The sequence below is a fragment of the Scatophagus argus genome, chromosome 21, assembly GCF_020382885.2.
Source record: "Scatophagus argus isolate fScaArg1 chromosome 21, fScaArg1.pri, whole genome shotgun sequence".
In the NCBI taxonomy this organism is placed as follows: Eukaryota; Metazoa; Chordata; class Actinopteri; family Scatophagidae; genus Scatophagus; species Scatophagus argus.
The window spans coordinates 19,299,862-19,316,385 of NC_058513.1; the positions used below are offsets into that span (position 1 = coordinate 19,299,862).

The 16,524-nt window shown below is 43.2% G+C and overlaps 2 protein-coding genes and 1 long non-coding RNA gene across 5 annotated transcripts in view; 2 read left to right on the top strand and 1 right to left on the bottom strand.

Moving 5' to 3' along the window:
• Positions 1-9,688, bottom strand: part of LOC124052496 (serine-rich coiled-coil domain-containing protein 2-like) — a 39,334-nt gene extending 29,646 nt beyond the window's left edge. The window contains exon 1 of one of the 3 annotated variants that reach the window (XM_046376804.1): positions 9,611-9,688. The gene's annotated coding sequence lies outside the window, so the exon portion shown is untranslated. The remainder of the gene's footprint in view (positions 1-9,610) is intronic. The other 2 variants (XM_046376803.1, XM_046376802.1) reach the window with 2 other exon arrangements.
• Positions 5,422-6,581, top strand: LOC124052497. Its single transcript, XR_006842008.1, has 3 exons — positions 5,422-5,645; positions 5,797-6,207; positions 6,389-6,581. It is a non-coding gene; the product is annotated as an uncharacterized LOC124052497 (long non-coding RNA).
• A 2,126-nt stretch (positions 9,689-11,814) lies between the features above and the next one.
• LOC124052697 (D(5)-like dopamine receptor) lies at positions 11,815-13,419 on the top strand. The gene has a single exon (XM_046377252.1). The coding sequence runs from the start codon at positions 11,937-11,939 to the stop codon at positions 13,326-13,328; it is 1,392 nt and encodes a 463-aa protein (XP_046233208.1). The 5' UTR covers positions 11,815-11,936; the 3' UTR covers positions 13,329-13,419.
• Positions 13,420-16,524: the final 3,105 nt, after the last annotated feature.

Below are 16,524 nucleotides of genomic sequence, written 5' to 3' on the forward strand. Positions count from 1 at the left end.
GGCAGGTAGAAAGGACGGCACTGGATGGTTAGGAGCTCCAGGTCAGGGGAACATGAGTGTCTGAGAGACAAAACGTTCCTGTTGTCACACCAGTTGGTGTTCACCATCAGACACACACCACCTCCCCTTGATTTACCAGACTCGCCCGTCCTGTCCTTGCGGTGAACTGAGAAGAACTCTGCTGGTTGAACAGCGTGGTCCGGAGTCAGGGGAGTCAGCCATGTCTCAGTGAGGCAGATGACATTACAGTCTCGTATATCCCTCTGGAACTTTATTCTGGCCCTGAGTTCATCAAGCTTGTTTTCCAGTGACTGGACATTGGCGAGTAGGATGCTGGGCAGAGGTGAATGATGTTCTCTACGTCTCAGTCTGTTCCTAACGCCGGCTCGTTTCCCTCGGGGCCTTCTCCGTGATCTGCAGCCTGTGCATCCATTGTTGTTGTTGTAACCTTCCCGTTGGATGTCGACGGGCCAGGTCGGGTCTGGGATTAAGTTGATAGGAGCACAATTTGAGTACTGTGCTCCAAGGTTAATTGGGGTCTGTCTGTCGTATGTGTTACGACCTACAACGGGATGGCTTAACAAGTTAAAAATCACGCTAAAAACGACTATATACAAGCAAATCTTGGGAGCAGGTACGACAGCGTCCGACCTCACCAGCGCCATCTTGCTCTGATTTGAAAACTAACTGGAGGGGTTTGCATGCTGCACAAATTGTAAAACCCACTGAGGGGCTGCTTAAATAAAAATGAATCTTAAATGTGGCAATATCACAGTGCAGGAATAATCTCTTACAAATACAAGTAATGAAAATATAAGTATTGGATTTGTACTAATTATGGATGCATTCATGTGTTAATTACTTAAACGTTGCCATGGCTAAAAACGTAGAGGTTAACTACTTATATACTGCTGGGTACCTGGTGTCTTTCTCCCCAGTGATCAATAGAGCTTTATCTCAACCTACAATAGCACATCAAGTTTCACTTTAACTGAAGTTATCAAAAATGTACTGGAGTAGAGGTATAAAGCAGCAGGAAAGGAAAATACTCAGGAACAATGACAACAGAATTATAAAAGTACACTAGTTCAGTAAAAGTACTTTACGACACTGGAAGTACTTTAAAGCCAGAGGAATTGAACACATGGATATTTGTGTATCTCTTGACAGCCAGCAGCAGGGTGAACAGGCTGTGGCTGGAGGGGGCACGAGAGAATTCAAGGATTCAAGGAACTTTATTGTCATACCAGCTCACATTCACATGTTTATGGTAAGAAATTAGGACTCAGGTCCCGGGAGCAATAAGCAGACTATAAAAATATAAAAGTACAAGGTAAAAAGTTGAATAAACTTGAAATATAAGCTAAATAAAAATAGAATATAAAAAGAATATAAACCTAAACATTTAAATAAAGAAGCCGGTTTAAGCATATACCAGCAGAAATATGCATGTGCAAGTGTGTGCAAGTATGAGTTAGTCCAGAAAGTAGTACAGAAAGTAGTCCTTAATATAGCATTTGTGGTATTGCACTTGTAGGATAAAGTGTCTGTAGTGCAGGCCTGTGTTGTTGGGGGGTCAGGGGTGTGTGTGTGTGTGGGGGGGGGCGACTACAGGTCATGGCTAGTGTGTGAGTAGAGTAGAGTTTGCCGTAGAACACAAAGTTGGCTGGACAAGTCTGAGTGGGGACAGTCAAAAAATATTGTTTGACTCTCCCACATTTCCATCATTGAGGTCATTGGCAGGCAGGACAAACTGTGGTGCACCTGTGTGAATGTGACAGAATCTTAGTGGATAAATAAATAAGCTTAGAAAAAGTTTGGCGTTTTTTTTTTGGGGGGGTGTACCGCACTTTGTTTTTAAAGTGCTTTATAAATAAAGCTGAACTGAATTGAAAAAAAAACATAGAATAGCCCCGCCCCCTTTGACACTTTGATGATCCAACATCAAAGCATCAAAGCCAGCACAAAGGCAGAATTGTTCAAAGGCTTCAAAGCAGAATTCTAGATCTCAGCCAGCTATAAATACAGCTGAGAAGCCAACAGAGTCTGATTTACTCAAATCACCTGTGCACACAACACCTGTTCTCAGCCCAACAGAGCTACTATAGAACCAGTTGTCTACAAACCACAATCTACAGAGAGAAAAAACAGTCTCTGAAAAATAAACAACAACTACAACTGCAGTCTACAAAAAAGAGCAGAGGTGAAAGAGGAAGAAATGAAGAAGGAACTGAAAGAAGAGTTGAAAAAGAAAGCAAAAGAGGAGAAGGAGAGGAAACAAAAGGACATGGAGGAGATGAAGAAGAAACTGAAAGAAGTGAGAGAAGAGTTGATAAAGAAAGCAGAAGAGGAGAAGGAGAGAAAACAAAAGGAGGAGGAGGAGATGAAGAAGAAACTGAAAAAAGAGAGAGAAGAGTTGAAAAAGAAAGCAAAAGAGGAGAAGAAGAAGAAACAAAAGGAGGAGAAGGAGATGAAGAAGAAACTGAAAGAAGAGAAGGAAGAGTTGAAAAAGAAAGCAAAAGAGGAGAAGGAGAAAAAACAAAAGGAGGAGGAGGAGATGAAGAAGAAACTGAAAGAAGAGAGGGAAGAGTTGAAAAAGAAAGAAAAAGAGGAGAAGGAGAAGAAACAAAAGGAGGAGGAGGAGATGAAGAAGAAACTGAAAGAAGAGAGGGAAGAGTTGAAAAAGAAAGCAAAAGAGGAGAAGGAGAAGAAACAAAAGGAGGAGGAGGAGATGAAGAAGAAACTGAAAGAAGAGAGGGAAGAGTTGAAAAAGAAAGAAAAAGAGGAGAAGGAGAAGAAACAAAAGGAGGAGAAGGAGATGAAGAAGAAACTGAAAAAAGAGAGGGAAGAGTTGAAAAAGAAAGAAAAAAAGGAGAAGGAGAAGAAACAAAAGGAGGAGAAGGAGATGAAGAAGAAAGAGTTGAAAAAGAAAGAAAAAGGGGAGGAGAAGACACAAAAGGATGAGGAGGAGATGGAGAAACTGAAAGAAGAGAGGGAAGAGTTGAAAAAGAAAGAAGAAGAGAAGAAGAAGAAACAAAAGGAGGAGGAGGAGATGAAGAAGAAACTGGAAGAAGAGAGCGAAGAGTTGAAAAAGAAAGAAAAAGAGGAGAAGGAGAAGGAAGAAAATGAGGAGGAGGAGATGAAGAAGAAAATGGATGAAGTGATAGAAGAGTTGAAAAAGAAACAGAAAGAGGAGAAGGAGAAGGAAGAAAATGAGGAGGAGGAGATGAAGAAGAAAATGGATGAAGTGATAGAAGAGTTGAAAACGAAACAGAAAGAGGAGAAGGAGAAGGAAGAAAATGAGGAGGAGGAGATGAAGAAACTGAAAGAAGAAAGGGAAGAGTTGAAAAAGAAACAGAAAGAGGAGAAGGAGAAGGAAGAAAATGAGGAGGAGGAGATGAAGAAGAAAATGGATGAAGTGATAGAAGAGTTGAAAAAGAAACAGAAAGAGGAGAAGGAGAAGAAACAAAATGAGGCACAGGAGATGAAGAAGAAAATGGATGAAGTGATAGAAGAGTTGAAAAAGAAACAGAAAGAGGAGAAGGAGAAGAAACAAAATGAGGCACAGGAGATGAAGAAACTGAAAGAAGAGAGGGAAGAGTTGAAAACGAAACAGAAAGAGGAGAAGGAGAAGGAAGAAAATGAGGAGGAGGAGATGAAGAAGAAAATGGATGAAGTGATAGAAGAGTTGAAAAAGAAACAGAAAGAGGAGAAGGAGAAGAAACAAAATGAGGCACAGGAGATGAAGAAACTGAAAGAAGAAAGGGAAGAGTTGAAAAAGAAACAGAAAGAGGAGAAGGAGAAGGAAGAAAATGAGGAGGAGGAGATGAAGAAGAAAATGGATGAAGTGATAGAAGAGTTGAAAAAGAAACAGAAAGAGGAGAGGGAGAAGAAACAAAAGGAGGAGAAGGAGATGAAGAAGAAACTGAAAGAAGAAAGGGAAGAGTTGAAAAAGAAAGAAAAAGAGGAGAAGGAGAAGAAACAAAAGGAGGAGAAGGAGATGAAGAAGAAACTGAAAGAAGAAAGGGAAGAGTTGAAAAAGAAACAGAAAGAGGAGAAGGAGAAGGAAGAAAATGAGGAGGAGGAGATGAAGAAGAAACCAGAAGAAGAGATTAAAGAGGTGAAAAAGAGGAGAAGGAGAAGAAACAAAAGGAGGAGGAGGAGATAAAGAAGAAACTGAAAGAAGAGAGGGAAGAGGAGGAGGCTGCTGGTTATGGTTCCAGAGAGAACAAGGTGGAGGTGCTCTGTGTGTCTGTGAAGCACCTCCACCTTGTTCCTGAGACGTTGGGTTTTCTCCTGGTGTTGCTCAGGTTCACCCACAGGTCGAAAAGATTTGACCAATCAAAAAAAAAAAAAAAATGTACCAACAGTAGCCCCCTCTTCCTCCCCCGTTCCTCTCCCCACCCTCTACCTCCCCTTCACAGAAACACAGAAAAAGAAAAACAAAAGAAACAATACAGAATACACAATAGAGAGCGCACAATAAAAATTTTAAAAAACACAATCAACACACAACACAATAAAATCCAAAAGGTTGCGGTGCCATTTTAGACTCCTAATCAGAATACCAACTGACAGAGGAACGAAGGAGTTCTTGTACCGGTTTAATCTGGACCGCTGGGCTCGGTACCGCCTGCCTGATGGTAACAGCTCTTACTGTGATATGTAAAATATGGGATGGGTCCTCCATGATTCTCTTCACCTGTTTCAGCACACGCTTTTCAAACAGAGACTTCAGACTGTAATGATCTTTAAGGCCAATTATTTTCATAGCTGTTTGAACCAGGTGGGGTAGCTTTGACTTAGCTGAAACAAGAAGGGTCCCAAACTACACGGTCATACCGTATCTGATTATGCTCTCTAAAACAGCCTGATAAAACTAAACCATAATTCTATGCTCAGCTCCGTACAGTCGCAGTCTTCTTAGAAAGTACAATCTTTGGAGGAGTGTAGAACACAAACAGTCCACATGAGAGGACCAGGTTAAAGTGCTGTCTATGTGGACACCTCGGTACTTATAGGACTGGACCTGTGCAATTGGCTGGTTATGTATGACAACCTTGCTGTGATCACCAACTCCTTTGGGATCCAAAATAATAATGACTGGTATCACACCACTCTCCAAACCTTTCCACTTCAGAATGATAAATGTTCACGTCATCCTATACCTGCAGTCAGCTGAGCACTGTAGAGTCATCAGACTATTTGAAAATATAATTCTGTGAGTGACTTGCTGAGCACTCACTTGTGAACAGTGTGAACAGAACTGGTGAGCTGTGGAGCTCCCGTGCTTATGGTTTTTACCTGAGAAACACTATTATTGACTTTAACTACCTGAATTCTGTTTGTTAAAAAGGAGTGATACCATCTTACAACTGAGGGGCAGACAGCCCGTTGTTTCAACCTCTGAAAAAAAACCCAGCATGCTAACAAAACTCAAGAAAATGCCACAACAGCCAGTTTTGAAGTAGCTTAACTCATTCCCTACACGGGAAACCTTTCTCAGACGGCGACTTCATCACACAGTGCCTCACTAAAGTCGTGGGGACAATATGCCTGGAGAAAATGCAGGATTTCAACAATGTTAGCATATCCAGAAATACGGATGTGCAGCAAACTGAAGACTTGTTGGCTAACTTAAAACAGTAAGTATCAGATAAAGCTTGTGTTTTCAATTTTTACTCGATTGCGAGCGCAGACGCCACGGACATTGCACCGCTGTTAATTTTTTAAATCAAATGCACATTTCCAAATGCAAAGCTCTCTGCTAAAACATGATCACATCTCTCATTACAGGATTCAGTCAGCGCTTTCAAGATTTTTCTGTAATTTAGAAAGAAATCACACTGTTTGCGGCTCCACTGTCAATGAATGCAGAAAAAGTGGAAGAGAGTCTGCAATTAGAACTGATCAAAATGCAGTGTGATGATACTCTGAAGAGTCAACATCAGCATCTCTCCCTACCTGACTTCTACAGGAGCTTGGAAAAGGCCAAGCTCCCTCTGATGAGACGCCATGCCAAACGAATGAAATACGTCTGTGACCAACGCTGAACAATAGAAGATTGAGAACCAGAATGACCGACAGCCATCTCCATGACGACCTTCGCATCTCAACCACCAGACTTACTCCTGACCTGCCAGCCATCCTTCGGACTAAAGCGCAGCATCACTGCTCCCACTAAGCGAAACATTCTTCCCATTACAGGTGAGTTACTATAATATACACGCAGTTTTCATTTGTTAATAAGCCCTATTACTTAACAAATTCAGTTAATTAAAGTTTTCTTAATTTTGTTTTTTTAAAACATTTTTTAGACAAACATTTGATATTTCTACATACAATATCTACATCTGCTATTTCTCTTCTTGTCTCTCCCTTCATACAGGACAATAAAGGGGAATCAGCATCCTATGAACGAAGCTGACGCTGTCACTAACAGAATGACCTGCAAACCTTTTTGTAAAATGAAAATCTTTTTCTCTATACCGCTTATCCGTCAGGGTCGCGGGAGAGCTGGAGTCGATCCCAGTTGACTACGGGCGAGAGGCGGGGTTCACCCTGGACTGGTCGCCAGTCAATCGCAGGGCCAACACACAAAGACAGACAACCACACACTCTCACACTCACACCTAGGGGCCAATGTAGAGCAGCCAATTAACCTAATGTGCATGTTTTTGGTGTTGTGAGATGTTTTTCGCAGGCACAGGCAAACTCCACATAGAAGAGACCGGGATTCGAACCTGAGGAAAAAAGTCTGGACACCTCTGATCTAAAGCACTAAGAGGTAAAGAGTCCAGTTCCTTAGCACACGCAACTGAAAAATCTTGACACTCAAAACGTGTCAAACCTTGTTCCTGTGTGGAGCTTATGTGCTCTCCCTGTGGGTTTACTCCTGGTGCTCACAAGTCAAAAACATTTCACTAAATCCATCAGAAAAACATATACATATAATACAAATTCAAATGAAATAAAAAAATCTGATAAATGAATCAAATAAAATTTCAATCATATATTTTAATTATTGCGTGCTGCTGAATAAATACATAGGGTGGAGGTGCAAGTGGAAGCTCATATCGGTTAGGTACGCATACACTGTAAGCCCGGATAAGAAATTTGAGGAAACCGTTGCCTTGAAAAAATTAAGTGATATACAATAAAAACTTGAGTGAACTTAAAAAATGAAGTGCTGCAATTTGCTATTTTAAGTGCAAGAGACAAAATGCCAAATTGGCTTAACTTAAAATCTTCTGTAATATTAACTGTTTGCCCATTTATTAAACGTAATATCTTTAATTAAAATTCGAATCTGTTTTAACTTGTTAAGACAGATTATGTAAAGAACAAAATAAATTAAGAACTAAAATGAAAAACACGCAACAGCAAAACACAAAAATACTTTTTTATTTTATCCAAATTTTAAAGTTTGGTTATACAAGAAGTTAAGGAGCACCCTGTCATGTTTTGAAACTTTCTGCAAGGATTTTTTAATTTTTACTCTCTTATACAGAGGTTTACAACTTTGAATGAGCGCCCAGTGAGCTACTCAGAACAAAAAATTGAGCTACTGGTATCTGAGTTACAGGTCACAGATTCTTTCCTTTAACAGGTCTAACAAACTTTAATCATAAGTTTGAAACTTTGGTAAATGTGGGTAATTCATGTACCGAGAATACTTTTCACATGATATGTAAAAGTCAAGCAAAGGTATACCTCTTTTGTTTAAACAATCCCACTTATTGGTGCAGAGCAATCGAATATTAGCACCCCATGTCACTCAACTGTCAGTTCAATTCAATTTATATAGCGTCAAATCACAACAAAAATTGTCTCATGACACTTTCCAATTAGAGCAAGTCTTTGATTTTTGGAGAGAGCCAACCAACCCCCAAACTATAACCTTGATCAATAAGGAAGGTTTTAAGTCTACTCCAGAACGTAGAGAGGAAGTCCGCCTCCCCTGGACCGAAGCCGGATGACGGTTCCATAGGAAGGGAGCTTGATAACTAAAGGCTCTGGATCCCGATCTACTTTTGGAGGCTCTAGGAACCACAGGTAGATTTGCATCCTGGGAGTGTAGAGTTCTGACACGCCTGAACTTTGGTTAGCTGATTGTCTTCATCTGGTTTCAATGATAAATATAACTGTGTGTCATCTGTGTAACAGTGAAAACGTATAATGTCACCAACGGGGAGCATATTTAGAGTGAATAATACTGGTCCGAGCACAGAACCTTCCATAACTAACTTTTGTGTATGAGGAGGATTCATGACTAACATGGATAACTGATTTCAGTCTAATAAATAAGACTGAAACCAGCTCAATGCAGTCCCTTTAGTGCCAGTTAGGTGTTTCAGTCTATCTAATAAAACAGAGTAGTCAACAGTATCAAATGCAGCACTGAGGTTGAACAATACGAGTACAGAAACAAGACCCTCATCCGATGCAAGTGAACGGTCATTTGTTACTTTGACTAATGCCGTCTCTGTGCTGAGATGAGCTCTAAAGTCAGACTGGAAATCCTCAAATAACCCATTACTATGTAGGAAGTCATGTAGCTGATTAGAAACTGCTTTCTCAAGGATCTTAGAGAGAAGGGGAAGTTTAGATATCAGTCTATAATTGCCCAAAACCTCTGGATCAAGAGTTGGTTTCTTAAGGAGAAGTTTAATTACATCTTACAGCAACTAAATAATTTCTAATTTTATTTTTTTCTTAATGGCTTGTAGTCAGGTAATAGAAATTCAAAAGCTATTAATCAATGGTCAGATAAAAGAGAATTTTGTGGGAAAACTATTAAATGTTTAATTTCAATGCCATATGTTACAACAAGGTCGGGAGTGTGATTAAAACAGTGAGTCAGTTTATGCGCACACTGACAGAAGCCGATCAAATCTAATGAGAGAGATAAATGCTGTACAAAGCCTATTGTTGTTATTGTCCACATGGATATTAAAATCACCTACAATTATTACTTTATTTGTTTTAAGGACTAGACTTGATAGAAACTCTGAGAATCCAGATAAAAATTCAGTATGGGTCAGGAGCACGGTATACTGTGACAATTAAAATGGCCTGCACCGTTTTCCAGGTTGGGTTTCCAGGTTTGTAGTGGAAGCGCAGAGAGGCGTGTAAGACCACGACTCTGCTTCCTGGTCTCAGCTCTGGGGTGTTATGGTTTTATTTTATTAAGAAACTCAGTCACATTCCTAGATATGAGAGCTGCTCCATCTAAAGTGGGATGAACGCCCTCACTCCTAATCACACCAGGTTTTCTCCAGAAAGCCTGACACTTGTCTAAAAAATCCAAATCATTTGCTGGACACCACCTTGACAGCCAGTGGTCAACATGCTTTCAAATTTTGTGAATCAGAGTGGAATCAAAGCAGAAAATTTATATTTCTACAGATTCCACCACAAAACATATGCTTTGGACAGTACACAACAGGGAACACGGCATTCTAATAGTGCAACATTAAAAACTTTTTATACCTGCTTTATGGATCAGTACTACAACCACTTCAAATCAACTGCCAGCTGATGTTTCAACATTTGAATTGTGGGTGGGAGCTCACTTTTACCAAGCTCAGGCATCACCTGCTGGACAAACCTGAAAGTGCTTCTCATGCACTTGGGGTAATCCAGATGAAGGGCACAAATCAGTCCCAACGGCAGACAGAAGTCCTGCTCATCCCTCACCACAATCCATTCCAGGACAACCCCAACTCTGGATGGGCTGAGCTGAGGAGCTTCTTGATCCACGCAGAGGATTCCCACTGGAGTTTCACTGTACAAGAGAGCAAGGGAAAGATTGCTAAGGAGAGGACATAATCATGACACTGAGATAACTGCCATGTAAGTTAAGCCTGTAATGTTCAACTGTGCTCTTTTTCCCCAAGTAACACAACAAAACCTGCACTTCCAAATCATCTCCTTCTGTGACCTGCAACCCCATAACTACAATAAAACAAGAACTTTAGAATAAGCTCATTTATCACAACGCTGTTTTTGATATTTATTTCTATTCTTTTGTTTATTTTAGTTACTCCAAACTTGGTAACTATTAGGCCATATGACTTTACGCTTAGCTAATGCTCTCTTATGATCAGTTAAATGTATATTATGGCAGTGAGTACGATCGTGTCAACGCCTAGAATCACAAAAAAAAAAAATCAATAAAAATATACTTCTAACTGGTTAAAACAATGTTTTTCACTGAAAACAGCCCATCAGGTGAGAAAAGGTGTGTACGTTAGCTAGCATTTGAAGACTGCCAGTAGAACAGGTGAACATTGAGGCAAGTAAGTTTCCAATGCTCACAGTCACTCCAAAGAAAAACTGACAGCTAAAACGTTTGTTAACAACTTAAAACTAACTTTCCACTTTCCCACTTTCAACCAACAGCCGTGGACTTCACACAGAAAACTAGCTGCTAGCTAACCGGTATGGCGAGCACTGTGAACTAGCGTTCTCAAAATACAACATGGCCGCTAACATCACTTTCACTGCTCTGACCGAATACTACCGCCGTGTGTCCGCTCCTCTTCACTGTCCTCAATGAGCAGAAGTGAATGAAGCTAAATATGAACACATATTTCTGGACTAAAACGCCTAATTTTTATTTCAGTCTTTGTAAATATAATATCTATTATATACCAGAACTGAAAAGAAAAAAAGAGCAAAGTCTGTTTGTTTTTCTTACCGGGAAAACGGGTTTGCCCATAAAGCGCTAGCATTAAGCTAATGTATGCTGATTGGGCGGTTAAAGTTTACAACTAGCAGCGTTACGTTACAGCAGACTAACTTCAATTATCACTACGTCAACATAACCACAGTAATATGGTTTTGTGTATTATACATACATAGTTATGTATTTTCCTAACGAGAGCTACAGCAGACGTTAGCAGCCTGGTTAAAACAAAACACAATCTTTGTGTTGATTAATTTGTGAAAAAAAATGGCGAATGCCGTAAACTGGCGTGTATGCCGCAAATACTTAAAGGAAAGAAAATGAAAGGTATTTCATCACAAAGAAGCCGCAAAAATCTAATCTAATGAAGCAACATATATCGTCTCTATTGATGTATTTTATTTGTCTATTTGTATACAGTATCTCTTTTTAGCACTCTTTTCCCCCACTTTTATCGGATTTCTTTTTTTTACCTTTGCCTTCTTCACAAAGCTGTGAGAAACGCACAAAATATTCCAATGTATCAGTACTGTAAAGTACCATGGAAAAGGTATCATGTTTTTAATAATCAGATTTGTGTCTTTTGTTTTGTTTTTTGGTTGTAAACATGTAAACATTACACGGAGGTAAAACCTGGAACTCAATCCAGTTCTGCTCGGGTGCTGTTGGTGTGATGTGAGCGTTTGTCCTCCAGGGGGCAGAACGAACTCCTTTTCTGCCCTGCTGCTGTGAAGGCTTCGCGGCATCCTGTGCGCGTGGTGTGAGTGGACAGTGAGACTGGCACATCGTGTCTTCTGCTCGTCATTTAATCGCTATTTGCCGTATTATTCAAGCAGACAGTCCGATTAATTATTTGTACATTTTTAGGCTTGAGTTTGCAGAGGACGAGTTAACTTTTATCAATCTTGCTTTGCTCCCGTTACTTCCTGCCAAGTTGTTTTTGATATTTGTGTGATATGAATAAAGAAAAACCAGTAGATTGCAGAGTGTGGATGTGTTCGGACCGGAGAGGGTCGCCATCTGCAGCCTGTGGCTCTGAGCGCGTCTCCTGCAAGAGTGGCTGAGTGCTGGGTTTGTGTTTTGGACCTGTTTTTTTCCCTGCGTGTTTGTGCGTGGGAAGCAGCCGCAGAGGGTTTGTGGCTGAGGCGCGCTGCAGGTGGCGGTGGTGGAAAGAGGATGGCAGCGACAGATTCGTGAGAGGTTGAGACGGACATGGCGCCGACAGCGTGAGAGAGTCTGGACATCCATGGAGAGCTTTTATAATGAGAGCCAAAACTACAAGCAGGATCACCGCTACCACCTGGTGCAGCACCAGGTGGTGCAACACCAGGTGGTCACGGGAGCGGGTTCCTCTGGGCCGGGTGGAAGTGCCAGTCTCCGCGCGCTAACCGGCTGCGTCCTGTGCGTCCTGATCGTCTCCACCCTGCTGGGTAACACTCTGGTGTGCGCCGCGGTCATCAAATTCCGACACCTGCGCTCCAAAGTCACCAACTCCTTCGTCATCTCTCTGGCGGTGTCCGACCTGTTCGTGGCCGTGCTGGTGATGCCCTGGAGGGCGGTGTCCGAGGTCGCCGGCATCTGGCTCTTCGGCCGTTTCTGTGACACCTGGGTCGCCTTCGACATCATGTGCTCCACGGCGTCCATCCTCAACCTGTGCATCATCAGCATGGACCGCTACTGGGCCATCTCCAGCCCGTTCAAGTACGAGCGCAAAATGACGCGCAAGTTCGCCTTCCTGATGATCGGCGTCGCCTGGACTCTCTCCATCCTCATCTCCTTCATTCCCGTGCAGCTCAACTGGCACCGCGCGGACAACTCCACTGCGGACAACCCGGACGACTGCAACGCCAGCCTGAACCGGACTTACGCCATCTCCTCGTCGCTCATAAGCTTCTACATCCCCGTGGTGATCATGGTGGGCACGTACACGCGCATTTTCCGCATCGCGCAAACCCAAATCAGACGCATCTCGTCTTTGGAGAGGGCGGCGGGGCCCCGTGCGCAAAACCAACGCCACCGCGCGTCAACGCACGACGAAAGCGCGCTGAAAACGTCTTTCAAAAGAGAAACGAAAGTTTTAAAGACTCTGTCCATCATCATGGGAGTGTTTGTGTTCTGCTGGCTGCCGTTTTTCGTCCTGAACTGCGTGGTGCCTTTCTGCGACCTGGACAAACTCGGAGAGCCGCCGTGCGTCAGCGACACCACCTTCAGCATCTTCGTGTGGTTCGGTTGGGCGAACTCGTCGCTGAACCCGGTCATTTACGCCTTCAACGCCGATTTCAGGAAGGCCTTCTCCACCATCCTGGGCTGTAACAAGTACTGCTCCACCTCCGCGGTGGAGGCGGTGGACTTCAGCAACGAGCTGGTGTCTTATCACCACGACACCACCATGCAGAAGGAGGCCTGCGGGCCCGGGGCGCAGAGACTCATGGTGCCGCCGCACGCAGGCGGAAATCTGGAGCAAAACTTTGACAAAGTTTCTGTCATTTCAGTTGAGTCTGGCAACCACGGCAACTTACTGCTACCCGCAATCCTGCAGTATGAGTGCGAGGCGGAGATTTCTTTGGACATGATGCCCTTCAGCTCATCCGGACCCAACGACTGTTATCTCATCCCGGGTCACGTCCAGGACCTGTGAGCTCCCTCAGTCTCACGGGTGTCGCGTGATGCCGGGCCCCTGCTCAGCACCCTCCCAGCAGAGCTGTGGGTTTGCTGTCACTCCAGCCAGAGAGTTTGAAACGAGTGTGAAACATCCACAAGGAAATGAAGCTCGCATGTGAGAAAACGCTGAGAGACTTTTGGGGTTGAAGATGGTTTTCTCTGTTTCCACACGTCACCCTCTGACCCCTCAGTGAGCCCACATTCATGTGTTCATCCTCAAAACATTTCTGGAGCTTCACAGTAAAACAGCACTGCAGCTTCTTTTAAATAAAGTTCAAATAAAGTAATAACTGAAACAGGAAGGGGGGCGGTATAGGGACGGACAGACATGCTGTTGGTTTTGTTGTTGGTTTACAAATACAGTGATTCTTTTGTGAGAAGCTTTGGCTGTATTTTAGTGTTAGAAATGTGCTGTAATCTTGTTGTGCAATCAGTTTACGTTTTGTTGTCACAACCTCAGTGGTGGGTTTCATTTTAATTTATGCATACAAAGCCACATACATGATTTCACAGATCACCTCGGTGTGTCAAACCGGCTCTGACCACACGGGGACTCGACTGGCTGGATGTCAGCACTAAAAACCGACTGAGTTGTTTGATGCTCACTGTCTCCCTGAAGCTGCCTTTGATATGTTGATCAGGGTTAATTCACATCACTTACTTCATTAGTTTCAGTGTTTAATTGGCCCTCCTGCTAATTGCAGGCTCTTTGTGTTGGAGGGCTCGTCCTTCTGCTGCTCAGAGCCAAACCAAACAAGAGGCAAGATGTTGGACTGTTTGTGTGCATTTGGACTGGACCACCTTGTGAAAATGTTTCAGTGATTTCTCACATGGTTTATCTGCTGCGTTCTGCCCTCAGCTGTGGCTGGGAGGTGCTGACTGCAGCTCCTCAGAGGTGAAGATGTGCTGCCTTTCCTCTGAATGTGTCTGTAATAATGTTGGGCTTTGACCTCTGGCTCACTGGGACCACATTTCTCATTATTAATATAAAATAAATATAAGTTTGACAAACCAATCAGTGGATTCATGGAGAAAATGATGAATCAGCAAGAAAGAATCAGCTGCAGTATTTTCACAGTGTGGTGTTAAGTACTTTTACTGCAGTCCTATGAAAAAGTTTCAGTGTCACTTTGAGAGGACACACAGGATGCTTTATGGCCCAGGGTGCAGCAGGTGGAGTGCTGCAGTTCTGGTCCAGATGGGGGAGGTCACAGCTGATTAACATTCAGCTTCCTGTGGAGGAAAGTCAAAGTCAGATGATTTGTTTTCACACTGAGCAGTGCTGTGTGATCCCACAGTCTGATGGTTTGTCCTCGTCCTCACCACTTCTTCAGATATTCACGTCTTTCTACCCACAACTGATTTGTGCGCCCAAATCTGGTCATTTAATTAGCTTCTCCTCACATGTTCAGGTCTCACTGCAGAACTGAAACTGTTTGAAAAGGATCGTTGTGATCAGAGGATTCACTATGTTTGTATTTCTTAAACTAGAAAGACAGCTGATGCTTAACTCACTTCTAGAAATCCACAGGACATTCAACTGATAAACTGCAGACTGGAGTTTAACTTGAGGTCTAGAGGGGCATAGATACAGCACAAGCAAGTTTCAATGCTCATTTTTAAGCCCCCCAACACACACACACACACACACAAACAGACATCTAATTTGTCAAAGGCTGAAGCCGTCACCAAGTCCACCCTGCAAGACAAGGAACAGAAGTGAGTCATGGAACCACAACAGAACTTCAGCTCAGCTTTTTACCGCTTTAGACCTTCTGTCCTCCTTTGGACCCGGTCGCTGGTGCAGACTGGCTCACAGCCCTGAAGGCAGACACTGCTGGTTCAGGGTACCCTGGATTTGGTGGTCAGTATTTGGTGTGGAAAGGGCTGCTCTTGCTCACTGGTAGCCATTTCTGGACTAGACGATGCAGGATGAAGGCAGCAGAGGGGAACGCTCTGCGGACGGCACAGAGAAGTCAGGAGTCTTCCTGGGCAGCCGTGGCCTAGAGGCTAGAGGTTGGAGAAGCAGCTTGTGACAGGAGGGTTGCCGGTTTGATCCCCCCCGGTCGGACTGGAAGGGGGAAAAAAATAATCAATTATCCCCCCCTCCATTAGCCGACTGATGTGCCCTTGAGTAAGGCACTTAACAATTTGCTCCCCAGGCGCCTGACATGGCAGCCCACTGTTCCTGTGTGTTTCGCTGCATGTTGTGTGTGTGTGTGTTCAGTCAGTGATGGTTAAATGCAGAGAAGAATTTCAGTGTATGCAAAAAATATACTGACTGTCATGTGAAATGCAGTTCCACACGTGAGGAAACAGTTGCCATGTCGCTTGTATTTGTTGAAGATTAACGATGTTTGGCTAGACAACAGAAAGAGAAACTGACGTTTTGCTGCAGGAGAACAAGCCCTGCCGCTGAACAGCAGCAGACACATCTGCCTTTGTTGAGCCATTTACATTTTGGTCCTTCGTCTCCAGTGTGGGGAAATTTATGGAACTTGAACATCCACAAGAGGATAAATACTGTGTTGATACGTCGCCATGAAGCAGCTGCTGTGTGGCTCCGACTTCAGAGAGCAAGCGAAAAGAGGCTGCAACACAGTCACAGCCTTCTTCTCCTCCTCCTGCAGATGAAAGTGGAGTGTGAGTGTGTGTGAATGTGTATGAGTGTGTGTGTTTGTTGCTGTGATTTGCTCCCTGACCTTTGGTGCTGATGCCATGCAGCTTCGACAAGTGGAACAAAAGCTTCAAACAGTGAGAGGCAGCGACGAGGCAGGAAACACTCAGTGCTGCAGTCGGAGACACCAAACACATTTTCACTGTGTGTGTTTTATACACGATGAACACCACAACACATCTGTTCAACTGTTCAACTGAAAGTGAATTCAAGAGGAAAAATTAAAAAATCAAACTGCAAATACTCCCCAGGGTACCCTGAACCAGCAGTGTCCGCCTTCAGGGCTGTGAGCCAGTCTGGACCGGCGACCGGGATCTGTTGTGGTTCCTTGTCTTGCAGGGTGGACTTGGTGACGGCTTCAGCCGTGAGCTGAGAGTTTGAAAAATGTTTGAGCTGAACTTGTTTGTGCAGTTTCTTTGCCACACAGAACTTTTTAAACCTGAAACTGATCTCACTCCAGTGTCCTGTCACCAAGTCACTGAAGATGGTTAGAATC

Excerpts from the sequence above, each read along its gene's own strand:
- LOC124052697 (XM_046377252.1), top strand. The coding sequence starts at position 11,937 with ATGGAGAGCTTTTATAATGAGAGCCAAAACTACAAGCAGGATCACCGC.